Here is a 21,297-nt window from a genome sequence, read left to right as displayed (position 1 = left end):
AGATGTCTTGTGCATCGGTGAAGGTGAACACGAGACTGCAGGATTACTTGATGATTCTATTCACGAGTGGAAGTGGGATCGCGTTACCATGGACTTTGTGGTAGGGTTCGGGGACACGGCGAGGCCGTCTGTGATTTGGTGTCGTTGATAGATTAACGAATCGCGCTAGCGATTCGGAGGTGATCCTGGATCGATTAAGCGATTTGTATTGTCGAGAGATTATCGGACTACGTGGTGTTCGTTGAGTATTATTTCGGATAGAGATCCACGGTTCGCGTCTCGTTTCTGGCAGAGTCGGCGATTGAGCCGTCTTGATCTGACTTTCCGTCCAGATGTGCCGCTTCAGATGAGATCTTGGTTCGGTCGATGGATTCGGCGTTGAGGCGACTAATCCTGCTCCTGGGTAGATTATCTACAGCTTCCATTCGGTATCGAGATGGCACCGTTTGAGGCGTTGTATGGTAGACCTTGTCGGACACCGTCCTTTGGGATGAGGTTGGAGAGGCCCGTTATTGGGACCTCATGGAGTTCAGCGGATCACGAGTTGGTCCGTCTATCAGACGGAGGATGTCGAGCGAGATCGCGGAAGAGTTATCTTGATCGGAGACGAGACCACTAGAGTTCTCTGTTGGCGACCATGTATTCTGCGAGTTTCACCCACGAAAGGGTGAAGAGATTTAGCCTCAGAGGTAAGTTCGCTACATTGGTCCTTTCGAGATCTCGGAGAGGATCGGAGCAGTAGCTTACCACGTCCCTGTCAGGCGTTCGCGATGTATTTCACGTATCCGTCGAGATCGTGCACGATCCGACATGTCTTGGCGGATATTCGGTTCGATTCGGCTGACATTACCTATGAGGAGGTTCCGGTACGGATTCTCGACCGAAAAGAGCGTCAGTTGCGGAACAAGACTATCCGGCTGGTTAAAGTCGGATGGCAGCATCATTCAGACGAGGAGGCTACTTGGGAGCTCGAGGATACGATCCGAGCTCGATATCCCCATCTTTTCACTTGAGGTATGTGATTTAGTTTACCGTTCAGCATTTATACTCTATAGCTGTTGTTAGTAATTGCTGATGGTAGATAATGAAATTTGGGGACCAAATTTTTATTAGTGGGGGAGAATGTAAAATACCGGAAATAGGCGAATATGAATAAAGGAATTTTCCGGAATTTTTGGACATTTTTCGGGAATTTTTCGGAGCCCGTACGGACGAGTTGACGGGGATAAAAACGGGGCCCGGAAAAGCCTGTTTAGGCTACCCCATTTAAGTGAGGAAAAGTTGATTTTTCCTTTTTAAATTCTTTTTCTTTTCTCTCTTGCCGAACCCGCGCGTGTCGTGCCCTAACCATCCGACGGTTCCTTTCTTCCCCTCTTCTTTTCCTCTTCGTCACCGAGCACTTCACCTCCTCCATCGACGTCGGCCTCTCCTTATCCTCCTTCCCGAGCCGCACCAGGAGCCGCCAGCCACCGAGACATCCTTCTCCCTCTTTCGAGCACCGGAGCCGATCCCTAGCCGCGTCGCCGCCACTCCGACCCGACGCCACTGTTGCCGGCGACGCACGGAGCAGCGCCTCACCTCTGGTGCCTCAGCATCGACCACCATAGTGTCGCTGCTGTCTCTTGATTCGAACCAGTGTCGCTATCCGCTCTAGGTCAGGCCGACACCGACTCCCTCTTCTCTCTGTGCTCACGACCGCCGCACCTCTGCAGTGCCGACGCCACTGCTTAGTGCTTTCTGCCCTTGTCGACTAAGCCTCAGCCCTAGCATCGGTTGCCATGAGTACTAGCTGAGTGTTGCTGTTCATTGGTCCTGACTGTCGGAAATTTTGGGTTGTTGAGAGTCATCAGTAGACACTTAGGGGTAAGTGTGGATTCGATCTCTTGTGTGATCATTTTAACTTCACTAGAATCCTTATACTGGCTGGAATATTTGCAGGTGTTGGCGATACAGACAAAACCTAGAGAGCAGTGAAAGGTAAGATTCTTGTTTAACGGTTGGGTGGATCTAGGTTTTTATGTGGACAAGTTAATTGATGATCAATTAAGGTTAATCGACAATTAGGGTTTCCTAATTGAATTAAGAGTCTGATTTAGTTATTTGATATAGGTTGAGTAACTAAATTATTTGTGTTTAATTAGGTAGGTTAATGATTATGACTTAGGGTTTTGTCCTAAGTTGTGTTGGAAATTTTATTTAGCAATTCATTAGAATTTTTAGCTAAATAAAATATCTGTGTATTGGTATTTCAGGACTTTGACGCGAGACGAGTATCTCGATGTCGGATTTGGACATTTCTATTGGAGGCGGGTACTTTTGACTTTTGTTGTCTTTGATATGCTTAGTAATGGAATTAACATGTTTCATTAATTATGTTTCTTATCTATTTCGGTTAATCACTACCCAAATCTTGGTACGTGCTTGATTGATTGATTGATTTGCATCACATGTATATTTTACCTGTTTATACATGCTTATAGGGGGTAGTGATATGCCATGCTTGACCATGTTCAGGACCTAGGTTTTTATACCTTCTTTGTACCTTGATTTGATATGATTCTTTGACCCAGGGCGTTTCTATATATATGGATTAGGTCGGGATGTTTATATGGTTATTGCCATACATCGTTTGCGTGATTGCATCTGTCGCGATAATCCGCTCCATTATTCTTGCACACGTGATTCGTGGATCTCACACACCACCACTCAGGTTAGTGGTCGATTCGGTAGTGTGTGTTGCTGAGGACTCTGTTAAACACCGTTGGTCGGCAAGTGTGACCTGACGTGTTATCCGTGAGATTCCTCCCGTCTTTGAGTCAGGAGTTGAGGCATTCGCTCCCCATTTGGGGTAGGAGGATAGGTGTACTCCGACGGCATTCCGTCCACTCGGTCACTCGTGAGTAGTGACGAGTGCGGTTGTCGCTCTACCCACTCGGCCTCGCGTTTGTATGAGATAATCGTGGCGTCGGGGGTGACCAGATGACATTAGCATCGTATCGTTTATTGTTGTGTTTGTGGTTCTTTGCGTTTATATCTGCGTATTGTTTGGATACTATGTTTGGCGTCATCTGATTCTATACCACTCGGTTGTTTGACCTTATACTCGGGACTGGTTAGTCTGACTTCTCTGTTTACTTGGATCGTATTTATATCTTTCTTATATCGGAGAATCTGCGTGATTAGTGTTAGGTGTTATTTCTTTACTTTGCATATCATTTGCTGAGTGTTGGACTCACCCGCCTCCGTTGTTGATATTTTCGGGTTGATCTTTGGAGGGAGTTCGGTCGCTAGTCCTCACTGCATGTAGTCTGATCCTGAGACCTCAGGATATGTTTGGTTTTCTTTGGTTTCTTTCTGTTTTAGACTATTTGAACTTGTTATATTACGGATTTATTTGCTTATGGACATGTTATAGATTTTATTATATCGATGGATTTGGATTTGGTTTTATTCTACTACATTCTTGCTGATGGGAGAAGAGGTGAGTTAATCGGTTTTGAGCTTTTCGAGTGTAGTTGAGTAGGGTGGTTTTGAGTCAGAATTATTATTCTGCGTGGTTGTGTCGATGATTATATATACTGCGTGGTGATTGATTTTATTATTGTTATGATTCAAGCCGCGTGTGGCTGAGTATTTAGTCTTGTAGAAAATTTTTGATTGTCAGTAAATGCAGGGAGATCTTGAAAATTTTCTCGGACGAGACTCTTAAGGGGCGTGTGATTTAGTGGTATCAGGAGCAGTTTCGATCTTTTGTTTCGTATTTTGGATTTTGAGTTAGTGATACCAATTTATTATTTGGTATCGAGCGGGTAGGATACACTTTTGGTGTTCGAGATTTATCGGATACCTCTTGTTGGTATTACGGATATTTGGGTTAGCGAGTCATGCTGGGCATTATCGGATTTTCTATATGGTTGTGTTTGGTTCCGTTTGGTTTATTTGGATTCCGTGATATATCGTTCAAATTTTGAGGTGGGAGCGGCGGACGGAACATCTCAGAGCAATATAGGTAGGTTGTTATTTTATGTTGGTTATATTGTATTGATATCGTAATTTAATTTACGAGATATGAGGCGATCTACTAAATATTCTGCGAGGCGTGGTCTGGGCGACCACGTCACGAGGACCAGGATCTGGATATGCGGAGATGCCCCTGTTAGTGAAACTGTCGATCGGGGCAGACTCGGGATGCGGAGCATGGGCTCTCAAATCCGATAGCTCTGTAATACCTACTGGCCACAAGCGGTATCACGCCTACCACTTTACCGTACCGTGGGTACCGTTGGTGTGCCGACGTATGCTCAGTAGCCTACGGCGTATTCGGACCACCGCCACTTGGACCTCTGATGTGCAGACACACAATGGCACGGTGCCCCGATTACTGGCATGCACCGTATCCGTACCTTTTTCTGTACCTCATTGCCACCACTTTTGTCCCCAGGCGGTACCAAGCGACTTATGCTCCGGTATATGACGGAGTTCCTCCTCCGGTTTATTCCGCGGTACCACATGTAGGGTCGGCTCCAGTGTTTCCGCCAGTTCCTGCAGTCGTCCCGACACAGCTCATTGCACGAGCTAGGATTCCAGCCTTGGCCGAGTCGATGAAGACTCGTTTCACTCTTTTCGCGGAGATCTCGATCCAGTATGGCTCTGTCGTGGATAGAGACTATGGGCGGACTTTCTTCGGCTTGCTCGGTGGGAGAAAGCGGTGGTGCTTACCGTTCTGGGATGAAGCTAATGCACAGTGGGTTACTCGTTATTATTGGTGAACGCAACGTCGCATGGACGAGGTTCGGAGAGGCTTTGAGGCCGTTTCTTTCCCTGTCGGATGGCTCGTAAAGATTTTATGAGTCGAGGTAGAATAATCGCTCGATGGAGTATATCTTGAATTCCTCCGGTTGGCTCAGTTTTGTCGAGTTAGTTGCGGAGGACTCGCATGATGCAGTTATTCGAGGATTGGATGGTTATCTGCGTATACAGCTTGCGGATTAGGGATTACATCTTACTCCGATGCATTGAATCGAGCTTTGATGATAGAGTTAGCTCGGCGAGCAGCTATCCGGACGGAAAAAAGCGTATGGGTCGAACTTGAGTCCACAGCAGACCGGCCTCGGGCGATCGCGAGCAGTCGGTCGAGTACTTGGGCGTCTCGTAGGCCTCGAAATCGGCGGTCTTCTTGAGGCGTTCCGGTTTCTCAGTGACCGTGACCACCTTCGGTGATACTCATTGTTTGAGATGTGGATCGAGATCACCTCACCCCCTTGCTCTGGGACGGTCGGTTTGCTTTTTATTGCAATGCCACCTGAGCCGAGATTGTCGGTGAAGGCTGTGCGGCGGAGGTCGGTCGAGGGGCGATCTAGTCGATCGAGGCGTATCGAGGAGGCGAAGCCCAATCTTCAGTGTCGGCGAGGCGACTCCCTCAGCGGCATTTGGCATGCTTGGGCGGGAGTACTCCAGTGCTTCAGCACCCAGTTTGCACGGGACCTTATTATCAGGACTCCGATGTATCGGACTCGATCCGGCCAGTGCCGATATCGATCACCGTCCTCTCGTCTTATTTGGCACATAGTCCAGCAGCGCCTCAGTGGCAGGCTTCTGCCCAGCCGCAGCAACCGCTGGCAGTGTTACCACCTCCTCCTCCGCCAGAGACTGGTCGTGTTCATGCGATTACCAGAGAGGATGCTCAGCGGGCCGACGGATCCGTTTTCCGCGGTACGATTTCTATTTATGCATTTACTGCTGATATTTTGATTGATACTGGTAGTTCGCATTCTTTTATATCCCGTACCTTTATGCGGGAGATTGGTAGATTACCTACTGTTAGGTTGCGGCGATTGACTGTCTCCCTACCGTCGGGTGATACTTTAGACGTCACCCAGGAGATCAGAGGTTGCCCGTTAGACTTTAACAACATGATACTTACGGTAGATCTTTTAGTATTGGAGATGGTCGAGTTTGATGTCATACTTAGCATGGATTGGCTGTCAATATATCATGCTACCGTTGATTGCCAGTCTTTCTTGGACTTTGCAGATAAGTTTATTTATCTCTCAAGTTTGATCAATCTTTATCATCTTAACTGATTTATTATGGAGGAAGTTTTCAATGAGATGGAGCAAGTCTTTCTTGGACTTTGCAGATATCCTCGGCAAGGTGGAGATTGTTTGGAATCATGAGTCTCTTCAAGATTAATCTTTGGTTTTTTGGTTTCTCCACATGAAGGCCCTTTTCCTCTTCATATAATGCTTTAGCTTCATCAAGACTCTTTGAAATTAGTTATGGTGATAAGTGCACTTTGAAAAATGGAGGCATTGATGACTTTTTGAGATGGTGTAATCACATTAAGAGATTTGACCTTTGACATGAATCTCTTGTGGCAATATGAAGGTTGTTGTATAGCATTTCGCATCATGTGGTGAACATTATAAAAGGGCTTGAGTGAGTCTTCGAGGTGTGAGTACAAAGTTTGTGGGCGTGATCTTTTACTTTTAGTTGTACACCTTTCGTGGCTAGTGAAAGTCATTGCCTTTGCCTGTGGACATAACTCTCATCTTGACAATGAATAACATAAAGCTGTGTATCTTTCTTGTGCAATTATATTGTTACTTTCTTCCCCCTGATTGTACTACACCCTCCCGCCCAATAACTAAAAGAGAAAAGTATACAATGAAACAATAAGCAAATCTGATATTTCATCTTAATGTTAGTAGTATCGTCATCAAAATAAATTCTTGATAACTTATGAAAGATTTTATAACAAAAATACTATTATTCATATCTATTCAGATGTATTTGTTCCAGATTTGAAGAATGGATTCAATTGAAATCAAAGCCTAGAAAAAATTTCAATACTTGACAACGAACAACTTAATGAACCAAATCAATAACAGATCAAACCTCTTCATTGTGAACATGAATATTTCTCAGCTGAAATACAGAAGGTATTGTATGTTTAGCTCCAAAGTTAACCATATCCAGGGCACCTACGCTGAGAACCAAAGGAACATTTTTTTCCAAAATGACATCAAATCTCTTACTGTCACAGGCCAGGACTCCTCCAACTATATAGTCAGCAACTTCAGTTGTTGTAATATCCAAGACTCCCTGCAAGTCGATCGAAACAGAAATTAAATGAGAAGGTCAAAAGAACCTAAACAAATAGTTTCAAATTATAGCACATAAGCACACTAAGCTAGTGAATTATTAAATGAAATGTGAACTAGAGACTTTCTAATTGTTGTACAAATAATTGAGACTGAATCCAAAGTAGAAGATTGACCTAGTGGTTTGGTGTAGGTAGAGAAAGAAAGCTTAGATATTTTGAAAGTAGACATAAATTATTCCAATTTATTTTTTATTTTGACAGAGCCAAAAAGATACCTGTATAAGTCCCTCTCTAACAAGATCCTCCATAGCCCTACCACCAACCCCAGTTGCATGAAATACAAGCGTCTCAAATCCTTCTTTTGCCAATCTTTCTTTCACAAAATTTACACATGGTGTAGTAACTCCAAACATAGTGATGCCAACAGTTGTTCTCTTAGTCATGTCAGTAGAATTGTCAGATGTAGACAAATTTGCAAAAATCATCCCAGCAGCAGCTGCCCCAGCATTAGACAAAACAAGCCTGCTAATATTGTTGATACCACATATGTCAACAACTGATGGAAATAATATCAAATTGGATGTTCCAATATAGGATTCTGTTTGACCACTAGCAACAGTTGATACTATCATCTTTGGCACCCCTAAAGGGAGAGATCTTAATGCAGGAGCAATCAATGAAGTTCCTCCACTGCCACCAATGCCTACAGCTCCACCAAGGTTGCCGTCCTCATAAGCTTTTCTAAGAAAACATTCTAAAGCCCTGGCCATAACAGCAATTGCTTTACCCCTGTCATCTGGTAGTTGCTTTGCCACAGCTGAATAACTTGAAAGGATAGCCTCTCTAGAGACCAAAGAAAATCCTTCCAGATGTTCGATTTTCTTATTGCTAGTTGAAACATCAACAATATTAACCTGTACCTGTCATGCCATGAAACAAAAACAAAAGCTAAATATGGTAAAACAACCTCTACAATAATTAGGCACCATGATCCATTGCAACTCAACCCTGATATGAATGAATATCTTAAGAATCATGCTGAACAAGAAGGTTTATGTGAGAAGTAAATAGAGTAATAGATCAGCAATAATATAAAGAATTTGAATAAGCAACTCTTTGTAGTATGTTAACCAGAACCAAATAATGTTTGTCTATACTGAAACCACAATACTGATAAAGTAGTCAACCTCACACAAGTTAACAACATCACTCCAAATGGCATCAGAAGAAACTTCAAATGCTTCTTTCCTTGATAAAACATTGAGGAATGATACCATTGCACTCCCATAAAAGTGCTTAAATAGCATAGTTCATATCATTTCACATTATCTCATGAGTCCGGCTCACCTCTATCCCTAATGCAAATGAGGAATTCAAATTTTTAATATTTTTAAAATTGTAAGAGTATATTTAAGTAGGTTCTCCTCTTTAGGAGAATAACTCTTTAAAAGAATCTCCAAGTTGGTAATTGTTTTATTTCCAATTGTAGGGAGATTTTGGTATAAGTTAAATTTGGTTCTTTTCATAGTTTGTAAATGATAGCTCATATCATTTCACATTATCTCATATGTCCGGCTCACCACTATCCTCAATGCAAATGAGGAATTTAATTTTTATAAAATATTTTTTATAATTATACATTTATTTAAGTAGGTTCTCCTCTTTGGGAGAATAACTCTTTAAAATAATTCCTCAAGTTGGTAATTGTTTTATTTCAGTTCATTTTGGTATAGGTTAAATTTGGTTCTTTCTATAGCTTGTAAACAATAGCTCATACCATTTGACATTATATCATGTGCCTGCCTCACCACTATCCCCGATGCAAATGAGGAATTCAATTTTTAAATATTTTTATAGTTGTAAGAGTTTATTTAAGTAGGTTCTCCTCTTTAGGAGAATAACTCTTAAAAAGAATTCTCCAAGTTGGTAATTGCTTTAATTCAGATTGTACCGAGATTTTGGTACAAGTTAAATTTGGTTCCTTTCACAGTTTGTAATTTGGTTTATTCCCTAATTTGATTGAGTTCTTTAGGTACACAACTATTTATTTCCTTGAATATTTTTGTTTTATCACCGATATTGTTTCAATTGGATCTACAAAAGGGATTTTTATCCCTATATTAATCATCATTTACAAAATAGAATTTCTCTTTGTAACTTTTCATTGTCATGTGTATGGTTTAATTCTGTGTTAGATTGCTTATCACCATGTTACATGAGTTTGCTACCAAAGCCAAATTCTTGTTTAGTATATGCGGACACTTTAACATTCTCTGTTTGTGAACCTCATCCATCATCCTCTTCTTTTACAGCCCCACAACTAGCAAAATTTTGCACCTTTGTCTTTGCCATCATTTCATATCCACCAAGATATCCTCTATCACCACCTTTTTTTCTTCCTTGCACTCCGTCAGCCACCAATTCTCACCTCACTACCTTGCACCACTAAACTAGCCACCTCCACAAGATCCAATGAGTCTATCAACACTAAATATAAGCTATTATCTTGAGATAACTCTCAAAGTCTCCTATAAACTCCACCATCAAAGGCTTTTCTGCTCAAGTCCATTCTAAATCTACAAAGATCCATACCCACACATACCACCTCTTGCAATTGACGCTCCACCATTAGCCCCCCTCAGCCTTCTGCTACCATCCTAATTTGTTGTGCCTTCATCCATCCTTCTTGTGGGAAAATTAACTATTAAATTTACCACTTTATATCTACTTGCAATAGGACATTTACTACCTTAAGTGGTATCAAATCTCAGTGTAACCTTTGATCTACTCTTATATTGTACTAATTGGGTAGGAACACAAATTTACCAACTTAATTAAACATAATTTCAATTTCCAAATAGAAAATTTATTAATTTTCCAAGAGATGATCAAGCCTCTGCATTGTATGTTTACTTTCTCACACTTTAACTTTGTGGCAAACCGTGATTCTTCAAATTCGGTAGCAATGCAAATTTATCAACTTATATAAACATAAGTTCAAATTTCAAATGGAAAGTTTATTAATTTACCAAGAGAAGATGTTCAAGCTTCTACCTTGTATATTTATTTTAACGCACTTTTACTTTGTGGAAAACCATGATTCTTCAAATTTGGTATCAACTGATTCATCCTTAGCGTTACCATTGTCATACTCCATGATTATTTTGGAGATGCAAAAATCATTCGCATCCCGCAATAGCTATAATGTTTTCTTATTCATTAGAAAAGGTATAGGAAAGAAAAGAGAATCAAGTGAAGGATTAAGGATTAAGGATCAAGTTCTAAGTTCTTAAAGAACTAGGAGTTGCACAAGTGGAAATCAACCTCAAGCAAGGCACTAGGGTGGACATGAGAAAGTGGCATTGCAAATGATCACAACCAAGCGGTGTTGTAGATATTTGTGAAGTCATGAGCAATGCCAAATGAAGAATCCACAATAGGGAGGGGGGTGTTAGCAAGCTCATAGGCACCAAGAGTGGAAGGCAACCCAAACATTTAGTAGTAAGGACACATCACTATGTAACATATAGAGCTTAAAAGGTAAAGCCAATGAATCAAGTTGTGACATCCCTAGTTTTTTTTTTCATTTATATATATATACATAACTATGGGCATCACTTGCACATACTTCCATAATGAGTTCTCAATTCAACTTAAGATACATTGATAGCTCTTAAAACATAAATTACTAACGACCTTCGGTACTGGTCATACAATTCGGAATTTATTCTTCAAAGAAAACACCTAATTAATGCGGAAACTAAGCTAGAAGGTCTTTGGGTTGTACTGCCATTGTCCCAAGCCGGCTCGGTCAATGCCTCTTGTCTCATTCGTCCCATTATCTAAAAAAGTTAAAATCTATAAGTCGAGAGACTCAACATATTCAAAACTGTATTATGCAATAGTTAGTGCCTATGATCTAGTGTGCTAATGGATACCCGGTCTAAGTCTAGGTCACTTAGGACTTATCTACTACATATTGTGGACATGAGCACAGGCGTTGACATAGCATACAAGCGTAAACATAAGCATAAGCTTGTAAATAAACTAAGCATGAAATGGACATAATTATGAGCATGTACATAAGCATAGGCATATGTATACTTGCATGGCATAAACATATACATAAGAATAGACTTAATATGAGCTGTAGCGGGTAAATAAGCTAAGCATGAAAATAAACATAACTACATAGGGTTAATGAGCTCCCAGGCTAAGGTCACTAGTCACACTCAACTACCTAAGATTTCGTGAGCTCCCGGACTAAGGTCACCGATCACACTTAATCACATAATTTTGGTGAGCTCCAGACTAAGAACATCGGTCACACTCAGCCACATAGAATTTTGGTGAGCTTCCGAGCTAAGGACAGCGGTCACACTCAGCCACATAGAATTTTGGTAAGCTTCCGAGCTAAGAACAGCGATCACACTCAACCACATAGAATTTTTGTGAGCTCCAGGGCATGGACACTGGTCACACTCAACCACATAGATTTGGTGAGCTCTCCGGGTTTAGGTCCCCAGTTCATAACTCAACCCATAATAAAATCGGTAAGCTCCCCGAGCTTAGGTCTCCGGCTCATAACTCCACCCACACGTGAACATAGACTTGCCACACACACAACTTGCATTCATAATAATTATCTAATTAACCTTTGACATACACCCACATAATATTATCATAAAATCCATAACATGCATACTCATTAATTATCATGAAATCCATAACATGCATAATCGTTAAAACATGGTTATCCATATTCATACAATGACTGTGTTAGATTTTGATATGTACATCTCATACCTACATGCATGCAACGGTTTCATACAAATTCCCTAACATAATTACATAAATATGAACATAAGCATAATCATGCACTTAACATAAGCTTGATCACTACTTAAACATGGATATGATTGTAAATCTTAACATAAGCATGCAAATTCATATCATAAGCTTAAGCATAGACGAGTGCAACAACAGAGCATGAGCATGCATAGCAACTTAAGCATGGCATAATCATAAACCTAAATATAAGCATGCAAATTCATATCATACATATAACTTACTAAACTATCATAATGTGAAGCAGGAGTAAGCACAAGAACACTAAGCAAATTCCGAAACTTACAAGTTCTAGGAGCTAACATGCTATCATCTCCTAAATGATCAAAAGAGCATCGGAATCTATGAAATCCAAAACTTATCTAAGGTATCCAACCATACATGAACTTGAGGAACTAAAATAAGCATAATGTGAGAAGAAGATGAAGTCATTGTAGAGATTCATCAAGGTAGATAACCCCTAAAACAGAAATTAAACTTTTCTTATAAAAATTTGAAACTTGGAAATTCTATATTATACTTTGAGCATACCAAATTCTCTAATCCATAAGGGAAAACATTTAGGAAAACATGAAGCAAATGGTAGTTCAACATCATGATAAATACTCCTCAATCAGTGGTTAAACTTCTCCTATAAAATCCGAAACATGGTAGTCTTGTACTATAGTTAGGGCATGTAAAGTTCTTCGATTTCAAGGGATAAACACATGGAAAAGCATGAAGCTATTGTTGAGATTCGTCAAGATAATTAACTCCTAAACTTAGTGAATAAAACTCCTCCAAAAGAATCCAAAACTTAGAAATTCTATAACATGAATTGAGCACACCAAGTTCTCTAATCTATAAGGGTAAACACATAGAAGAACATCAAGCATTTATGGAGTTATCCTTAAGATAAGAAACCTCTAAAATCAGTGGTTAAACTAAGATGTATGCCTTTCATAAAAATAGAATTTGCAACTAAGATGATTAGCCATAAAACCGGATTCAACTATGAGAATGGTGCACATAAAATCTGAATTAAACTCAAGGTTCATAAGCTAAACAAGGGGTTTTAAAACCACTACTTACAATATCCGAAACTCAACATCTATCCAAGCAAATTGGAGCATAAGAAAAGAACCAAACTAGAGCATCACACTCACAAAGAAAACAACCAAGACATCAAGCTATAGGATCTGAAACTACACCAAAACATAGAACTAACAAAAACATAACTCAAGTAGAGAACATGCCTTCAATCTTTAGATACTAACTCCCTCTTCTTGTCTTCCCTTGGAGCTCTAGAATCGGTGGAGAACAATGGGGAGGAGGAGCACCTTAGGGCCAGCGACACATCAAGGGGATGGAGCTTTTGGAGGTAGGGTTTTTAAAGAGGTGGAGCTTAGGACTTTGTCTACATTTTATCCACTAAGTCATATAAATTTATATTCATATGTTATATAAATTTTTATCTACATACTAAGTCTTATAACTTTTATAATGCTAAGTCATGTGTAATTTATATATATATATATATGCATACTAAGTATTTATAAATTTAATACATAATAAAAATTTATATTCATGGTTATATAAATTTTTATTATGCTAAGTCATATATAATTTTTATATAAAAATTTATATTCATACGTTATATAAATTTTTATACACATATTAAGTCTTTATACATAATAAAATTCATATCCATGATTATATACATACTAAGTCCTACTGATTCATATAAATTTTTATTATGCTAAGTCATGAAAATTTTTATATAAAAATTTATATCCATATGTTATATAAATTTTTATATACATACTAAGTCGTCAATTTGATATTGAATCAAATTTCATATATATATATATATACATAATAATGCAAATATATAATTTATAATATTATAGTTTCTTAGTTATTATATGCACTATATATATATAAATCTTATATTTTTCTTATTTAATTTTATTTATACTATATAATTTATATTATATAATATATTATTATATTTTATTTCTATATTAATTAGATAAATAATCAATATAGAAATAATTGTAGGGTAAGACTACGTACAATGGATCCTTCCCTGTGACCCTACATGGCGGAAGCTTCGTGCACCGGGCTGCCCTTTTTTATTAATTAGATGAATAATCTATATAAAAATGTATACACATAGGTTATATAAATACTAAGTCTTTATATATTTATATCCTATTATTTTTTAAATATAATTGATTAATCCAAATTTTATAATTGTAGGCTAACTTAATTAATTAAATCTATTTATATTAATAAATTCTTAATTAAATCAAATGAACCCTCTTAATTAAACCTTCGGATTTTCGGACACTACACGAGTTGTTACCAAAGCTATTTAACTTGGTAGGATGTAATGGGAATCCAGATCTAACACCATGTTAATAATGGAAAAATTATTAGGATTTTTCTTATCCTTTGGTAGAATTTTCTACACGTACTTCTATTCATTATTGTAACTTTATATCTTACACCCTATAGTATATAGTATTTACAATCAAGTGTACAACTGTTATCACTAGTATATTTCTCATAAATGGTAGAAAATAAAAGATGAGCATTGCTTCTAATAATCATTTTCACTCTAGTATTGTCCAAATGTTTTATGTAAAAAACTTCAATTTCAAGACAGAGGGACTAAAATGGTTGATAATTATTCTAAGGATAATACTCCTCATGCACAAAGTTGAAAATCATGAAAGAAACAATGGGAAAGCAATAGAGTTCAGTTCAACAATTAAAACATTCTAGAATTTCTTCACATCAAAATACCTTATAAAACATAAAGTTTAGTTGCATGTGAATCCAATTGAACAAAATATCACACTAAAAGAAAAACATCTTGAAGTGGGAAGATGGATTTGGAAAACTAACAATTGCTAAACTTAGCACAATACGAGGCTTTCTAATACTAGACACGATCAAAGTGGAATTCAATAGCATAACCAAAGAAACTTTACTCATAGATCATTCAGGTCAAATTTTGTTAGCTCAAAAAATATCAAGTTTGAAATATAAATAGAGAAATGTGTTAGAGCAATTAGGACATACCTTGGTTCTGTTTTTATTTTGATGTTTGAACTATATATTTGTCCAAATATTTAGATAATACATTAGTTTAAGTTAGGTCAATAGGTCAAGTAGGTGAAGATTGATTTGATACTTAATATTGAATGAAGTCCAAGTGGGCCAAGATTGACTAGACACTTAGCAATGGAGAAAGTTCTACAAGTATTGGTAGATAGAAAGTCCAAAAGTAAGCAAGTTAAAAGTCCAACAACGAGTTGGCAAGTGGAACGTCCAACATCGATTTCATAATGTGGAAAGTGCATTGAGAAGTTGGCAAAAAGAAAGCTTAACAAATGTTAGTGGTGGAAGTCTAGGCAGGTCAAATTTCATTGGATCTTTGGCAAGTGATGGAAGTTCAAGCAACTCACCGGATGCTTGACAAGTGATGAAGTCTCATCATCAAAATTGGCTGGATGTAAGGCAAATGAAAGTCCTAGAGGAGTAACCACTATGCAAGCGAATGTCCTATAAGGTCAAAGGGATCTAAGGTTGGGCAAGTATAAATCCTAGCACGTTAAGGTGGATCTAAGGTTGGGTAAATAGAAATCCTGATGGGTTAAGATTGACCAAAAGTTGCATAAGTGGAGGTCTTGGTGATTTAATGATGCCTGACACTAAACAAAGGATGAACTCAAATGTTAGTTCCCTAGGCAATGGAAGTCTTGGTGACCTACGGTTGGACAAGTGGAGGTCTTGGTGATTCAAGGATGTTTGACACTAAGCAAAGGATGAAATCTTGGAAGCTAGACCTCTAGGTAATGGAAATCCTAACCTAGGTCAAGGTTGAATGATATTACATAAATGAGGAAGTATATGGTCTCTAGGCACATGAAGTACCGGGTACGATGATTCTTAATAGATAAGAAAGTCCTTGAGGCATGGGCCTCTCGGCAAAAAACCTTAGTGAGACAAGAGTCTACAAGTGACTTGGAATTTGGGTTCGAATAGACTTAACTTAGACAAGGGCTTTATTTAGCATGGGTTAGAGTTAAGGTTTCAGCCAACCGACATATGGTTTCAGTCAAGTAATGTTTTAGTAAACTATGTATGGTTTGAGTGGGCTGATGGTTGAGTCAACCAGGCAATTGACTTAGGCTGGATTACCAAAGACCAAAATTTATTTTTATCATGATTCGAAGACGAGGAAATTGAGGCAAGATCTACTGATAGGGAAGATGAGTCAACTACTAGAACTATAATAATACAGGAAGAGAGGCATTGATCTGATAGATTTGGCTATGATAGTTAGATGGCTTAGATGTTATAGGAGATTAGTCGACTGGATAGAGGATTAGTTGACTCAAGTAACCATTACGAATTGGGTAGTCAACCATATGTAGGTTAAATTGGCTCTACTAATGTAATCAATCAACTAAGGTTAATTAATAATAGTCCAGTAATCGAGTGAATTCCAGCAGTAATTGTTGGTAGCAAATCTATACGAAGGCTTTAAATGGGATTTTGGCAGTGAACATATGAGCTATTCTTAAGCAATCTAAAGTAAAAGAAAGCCAGCCAAGACAAAAGCTTCATTGTGTAATCCTTTCTTATGTTAGAACAGCCAAACAATAAGGTAGTCTGATCTCAACTCTTTGCCATAGAACAGAACAAATTGATTACCTACTCATAATGGTCAATGCAAATTATTTAGTTCCATTCTCTATCCTTAATTTCAAATCGCCAAGTAGGATTCAAAACTATGATCAGGCAGTGAACGTCCGACCACTCTACCGCTGAGCTATTGAGGAACAATGAAAGATTCGACCACACAAGTGCAACTCCTGTTCTGAAGTCCATGAACGAAGTTCCTTTATAACTTCTGGAATTTCTTTGTACCATGCATCATTCATGGGATACTAAAAGTGGTTTTATTCATTATATTATAAGAAGTTAAAGCAAAAAAAACTTTAAAATGTAATGCCAGTCGCAGAAGGAAGATTCGCTTACCCTGACCGAAGTGGAATTGTTGGAGAATGCATCGAGATAGCATCGAAGTTTATCTGCGAGAAAGCACAGCTCATCGAGTTTGGTGTCCAACGTCCCGATGCAATAGACGTGGAAGATCTGGTCCATGGTTGGTGCGATCGGAATCGCTGCTCCTCTTCCTCTTTCGTTCGCTTGAGCGATTGGAGTAGAGAGCTTGGTAGAGAAGGAATATCTCCTCTCTCTCTTCTCCTGTGCCTCGTACGGTCCCGCAAAGACGACAACACAATAATAATTAGGTGATACTTATGCGCAACAGCGGCCGCACGATCGCGTGAAGTTCTGCGTCGGGGCCGCACTGATCTCAACGGTTGGTGCGATCGGAATAACTGCTCCTCTTCCTCTTTCGTTCGCTCGAGGAGTAGAGAGCTTGGTAGAGAAGAAATATGTCGCTCTCTCTCTCGCTTCTTCTGTGCCTCGTACGGTCCTGCAAAGACGACAAGACGATAATAATTAAGCGACACTTATGCGCAACAGGAGCTGCACGGTCGCGTGAAGTTCTGCGTCGGGGCCGCACTGCTCTCAACGGGCCCAACACTATGTTTTTAATTATCGACAAAAACGAAACCCTGGAAACTAATTTATTTGTTTTATTTATTTATTCTAAAATAATTCGTAAAGCTAATTTTAAGTTAAACGGTTAATCTGAATAATATTTTTATTCACCTTCAGATTATTTTTCTTCTCTTTTAATAACTTAAATAAAATATAGTTTTATTACAAACCAATTGAGATATCTTTATTATAGAGTTATACAACTAACATTCTATATTTTTTTTCTTTACTCTAGATGAGTAAGTCTAAATTTTTTTATATGAGATATTTTGTGTATTTTGTTGGAGAATATAGGCATGTTAGTACTTTCTTTTATATTAGAAACTTTTTTACATTGAGTCCTTCATTTTATCTTGCATTGAGCCCTCATTGCATAATAAGTAATAACAAAAGAATAATTTACATCACACCTTCATTTAATGGAGATTAGTGCACAAAGACTACTTGTGATATATTTTTGTGGAATAGAAATATGTTTTATAAGGTCAATCTAAAGGAGATGCTAAACGTTGCTAATAAGGACAAGGTTACGTAGATAGAACATAATGTGAATAGCATTTTTAATCTTCAAATTTTTTAGATTAATATTTTTAAAATTTTATATTGAAAAACTTATCATTTGGAATAAAAGAAGAAGATATAATTTAAAATGCTTTCACAATTTGAATTAAAGTTAGAATAATTTTATTTTCAAAAGATTTGTTAAATAAAATTACAATAAAGGTAAAATATACAAAGAAAAAAAAATATAAATATTTAATATGGATGCGGTGGTTTAGACGTGAGATACTATCATATGAGATCTTAAGATCTTCTTTTATACCTTGGCCACCACTAATAAGTTCCAGAATAGAAGATATGGTGATCTCACGGGTCATCCGAGATGATAAAGGGTGGTATACAATTGGCACATGAGGTCGCGGGGTCGAACCGCGGTGTTCAGCTCCGGTCCTTCTACCGAGGAGGCCCGGGGCAGAAAAAAAAAAGGTCCAAAATAAATTTGGGTCCCAACTACTCAAGGCCTCAATTACATGCCTAAAAGATAAAAGTAAAAGACAATATCAAAAGATTCTGAAATATAAATTTGGGTCCAACTATTCAAGGCCTCAATTACATGCCTATAATACATAATACTAAAAAAAAAAAAATTGAGGCCTTCTCAAATTATGGGCCCAGGGCCATCGCCGAGTACCGCCCTCCTCCAGGGTCGGCCCTGGCGGTGTTGTCGGGGTATAAATCCCTGGACCCTGTGCAACTCATCCCACCACCACTTGCCCTCTCGTCTACCGTGATTTACCTCTCTCCTGATGACTTGGGGTCGGGTGCGACAAGAGCACTGGGGACGAACGATTTAGTAGAAGATGTGGTATAAAAATTACTTTGTACTAGATCGTAAAAAAAAATTTGGAAGCAGAACTTGCTCCATCAATTGACTGCTACGTACGAACTTTACGATTTGTTGTATTAACTTTTGATCACTTTCATCATTGACTTAATCATCCATTAATTAGTTAATTAGTGATACGACCATATAATTAAGCAGACTGACCGTGACTTTATCTTATTTTAAATTATAATAATTCAAACTTGAAACTTAGTTAATTGGAATAGTAATATTACTCGATAGTATCTTGAAAAAAAAACAAATCAGTCAAAATTTCATCATCTATACGAATTAGTACACTTGAAGAGACGTTAGATTGATCCAGTGATTTTCACTTTGAAACAGTTGTTAGTTTCTTGGTCAATTTAGCACCTACTTTTTGATGTATCTACCCTCGCCTAAATACATTTCACTCCTTCACTTTTTATATGAAAGAAGATTTCCTTTTGGACTTTCAAGTTTATTTGGTATTCAGTTAACCTCACCTATAACGCCTTCTAATCAACTTGGTATTCGATCCACTTGAACCTATAAGGACTTCTCGTCTACCAGTATACAGTCCATCAAAATCTACCAAGACTTCTGATCCATCTGGTGTCTGTTCCACCTAACTTACAGTACCTGTTGGATTTCCAATCTTACTTGCAACTGTAAAACTTCATGTGTCAAATGTTTGATCAAACTGGATTCATTTAGACCTTCCAAATGCCGGTTGATCTTTCACATTGCACCCGTAATATTACCTCTCAAGTTTTCTTGCATGTGCACGCTTGACATAACGTGTTAATCCAATATGACAACTAACTTTTGTAGGATTGTGTGGGTCGTAGAGGAGGTGAATAGCAGTTACTTGTTTTTTACTTTTCTTTGGTCATGCTTATCTATAATAGTTAGTACACATTGAAAATATAAAATAAAATAAAACAAATACAATTACAATACTAGGATTTTTATGTGGTTTGGAATCCAAGTTCTTACTCGACAACTATGTTTTACTGCAAGTCCACTATACCTTTCCCTTTTGGAAATCTTTTTGGATGTGAAGAAGCTTATTATAAATATGTTCTCACCAACGAGACATGATAACAATAATAATAAACAAAATACAATAAAAAATAAACTCAATAACTTTACTAAAATAAAAGTAGTTGTAGATCGCTTTGGCTTAGGTCCTGAATGCAACAACACTCTCTTGGGACAAACAGAGCAATAACAAGAAAAAAAATGATGGAAGATGTATGAATATTGAGTTTATTGAAGCCTCGCCCTTTATAGTGCTTTTTTTGGTGGACAGGAACCCTTATCCCATCACCCAGATGAATTAATTATCGGATCCCCATTCTTTGTGGCTTATCTTCCAATTCTATTAGCATCCCATTTTTTGTCACTTGATAAACCCTTCCAGTTGCTTGGAGTACTCTCCATGTAGGCTTATCTCTCCAAATAAACCATGTTTTTTTTATGTTGATCGGGTCTTCTAGTAACCTGGATCACTCTGCGATTGATTGGCATAAACTTGATCTTCCGCCACATCTTCTGGATGAAGTTTGTGCTTACCAAATTATTTGATAGCCTGAACTAGTTTTGTGCTCCCCTGAAAGTGCAGTCTATTAGAAACTCCTTTGGGTCGCTCAAAAAACTAAGGTTTACATATTACAAAAGAATTAGGCAAACAAAACAAATAAGGCATCACTTACCTAATATCTAATCTACTTAATTTATTAGTACTTCTCACCTGCCTATATTTTACTCTTCTAGAACTTCCAAACCTACGTAGAGTTCACTTATCCAGGACTTCACATACTTACTAATTAAACATTTTATCACCTTTGACCTTCCTAGAATTTACAATTACTTAGAGTTTACTCCTCTATGATTGCCACACTTGCCAAACATCCGGTTATCTTTAACTTACCTAGACTTTACACCTAAAGAGCTCACTCCTCTAGAATTTCACACTAGACTAAAGTTCACTCCTTTAAAACTTCATGTTGGTGCAAGTAACACTAGATAATTGAACCTAAGTTTGGTGATAATAAAGAGTTTAAAGTAAAGCTTTGAGAACTAACGTGGTGTTGAGTGTGCGTGTCACTTACTAGAGAAAGCCATAGTGGGTCAGGATGACCAAAAATTAGGCACAAGAAAATCTTTGTAGATAAAGTGGATCAGACATCAAGCAAAGGAGGACTAGATGGATTGATGAATCAAACATATGGCAAGACAGACTTGGTGGGTTAGCAGGATCAGACATCAAGTGAAAGGAAGCCCTGGTGGATCAGAAGATTAGACACTAAGCAAAGGAAATTCAAACAAACATTTAGCTAGGTAAGCAAGG

At 38.1% G+C, this 21,297-nt stretch overlaps 1 protein-coding gene across 1 annotated transcript; it reads right to left on the bottom strand.

Moving 5' to 3' along the window:
* Window positions 1-6,889: 6,889 nt before the first annotated feature.
* On the bottom strand, window positions 6,890-17,465 carry LOC122046497 (toMV susceptible protein tm-1(GCR26)-like). Its single transcript, XM_042607218.1, has 3 exons — window positions 16,988-17,465; window positions 7,381-8,025; window positions 6,890-7,104 (listed from the first exon to the last, which is right to left on the bottom strand). Exons 1-3 carry the CDS (start codon window positions 17,111-17,113, stop codon window positions 6,892-6,894), a joined length of 984 nt encoding a protein of 327 aa, XP_042463152.1. The 5' UTR covers window positions 17,114-17,465; the 3' UTR covers window positions 6,890-6,891.
* Window positions 17,466-21,297: the final 3,832 nt, after the last annotated feature.

This window comes from Zingiber officinale, chromosome 2B (genome assembly GCF_018446385.1).
Source record: "Zingiber officinale cultivar Zhangliang chromosome 2B, Zo_v1.1, whole genome shotgun sequence".
Lineage (NCBI taxonomy): Eukaryota > Viridiplantae > Streptophyta > Magnoliopsida > Zingiberales > Zingiberaceae > Zingiber > Zingiber officinale.
The sequence above is the reverse complement of the archived record's forward strand: the minus strand, read 5'-3'. Positions and strand labels throughout refer to the sequence as shown.

Coding starts and splice junctions, on each gene's coding strand:
- LOC122046497 (XM_042607218.1), bottom strand. CDS start 17,113: ATGGACCAGATCTTCCACGTCTATTGCATCGGGACGTTGGACACCAAA. Junction 8,026..16,987: donor ACAATTCCACTTCGGTCAGG/GTAAGCGAATCT, acceptor ATGGCATGACAG/GTACAGGTTAATATTGTTGA. Junction 7,105..7,380: donor TTAGAGAGGGACTTATACAG/GTATCTTTTTGG, acceptor ATCGACTTGCAG/GGAGTCTTGGATATTACAAC.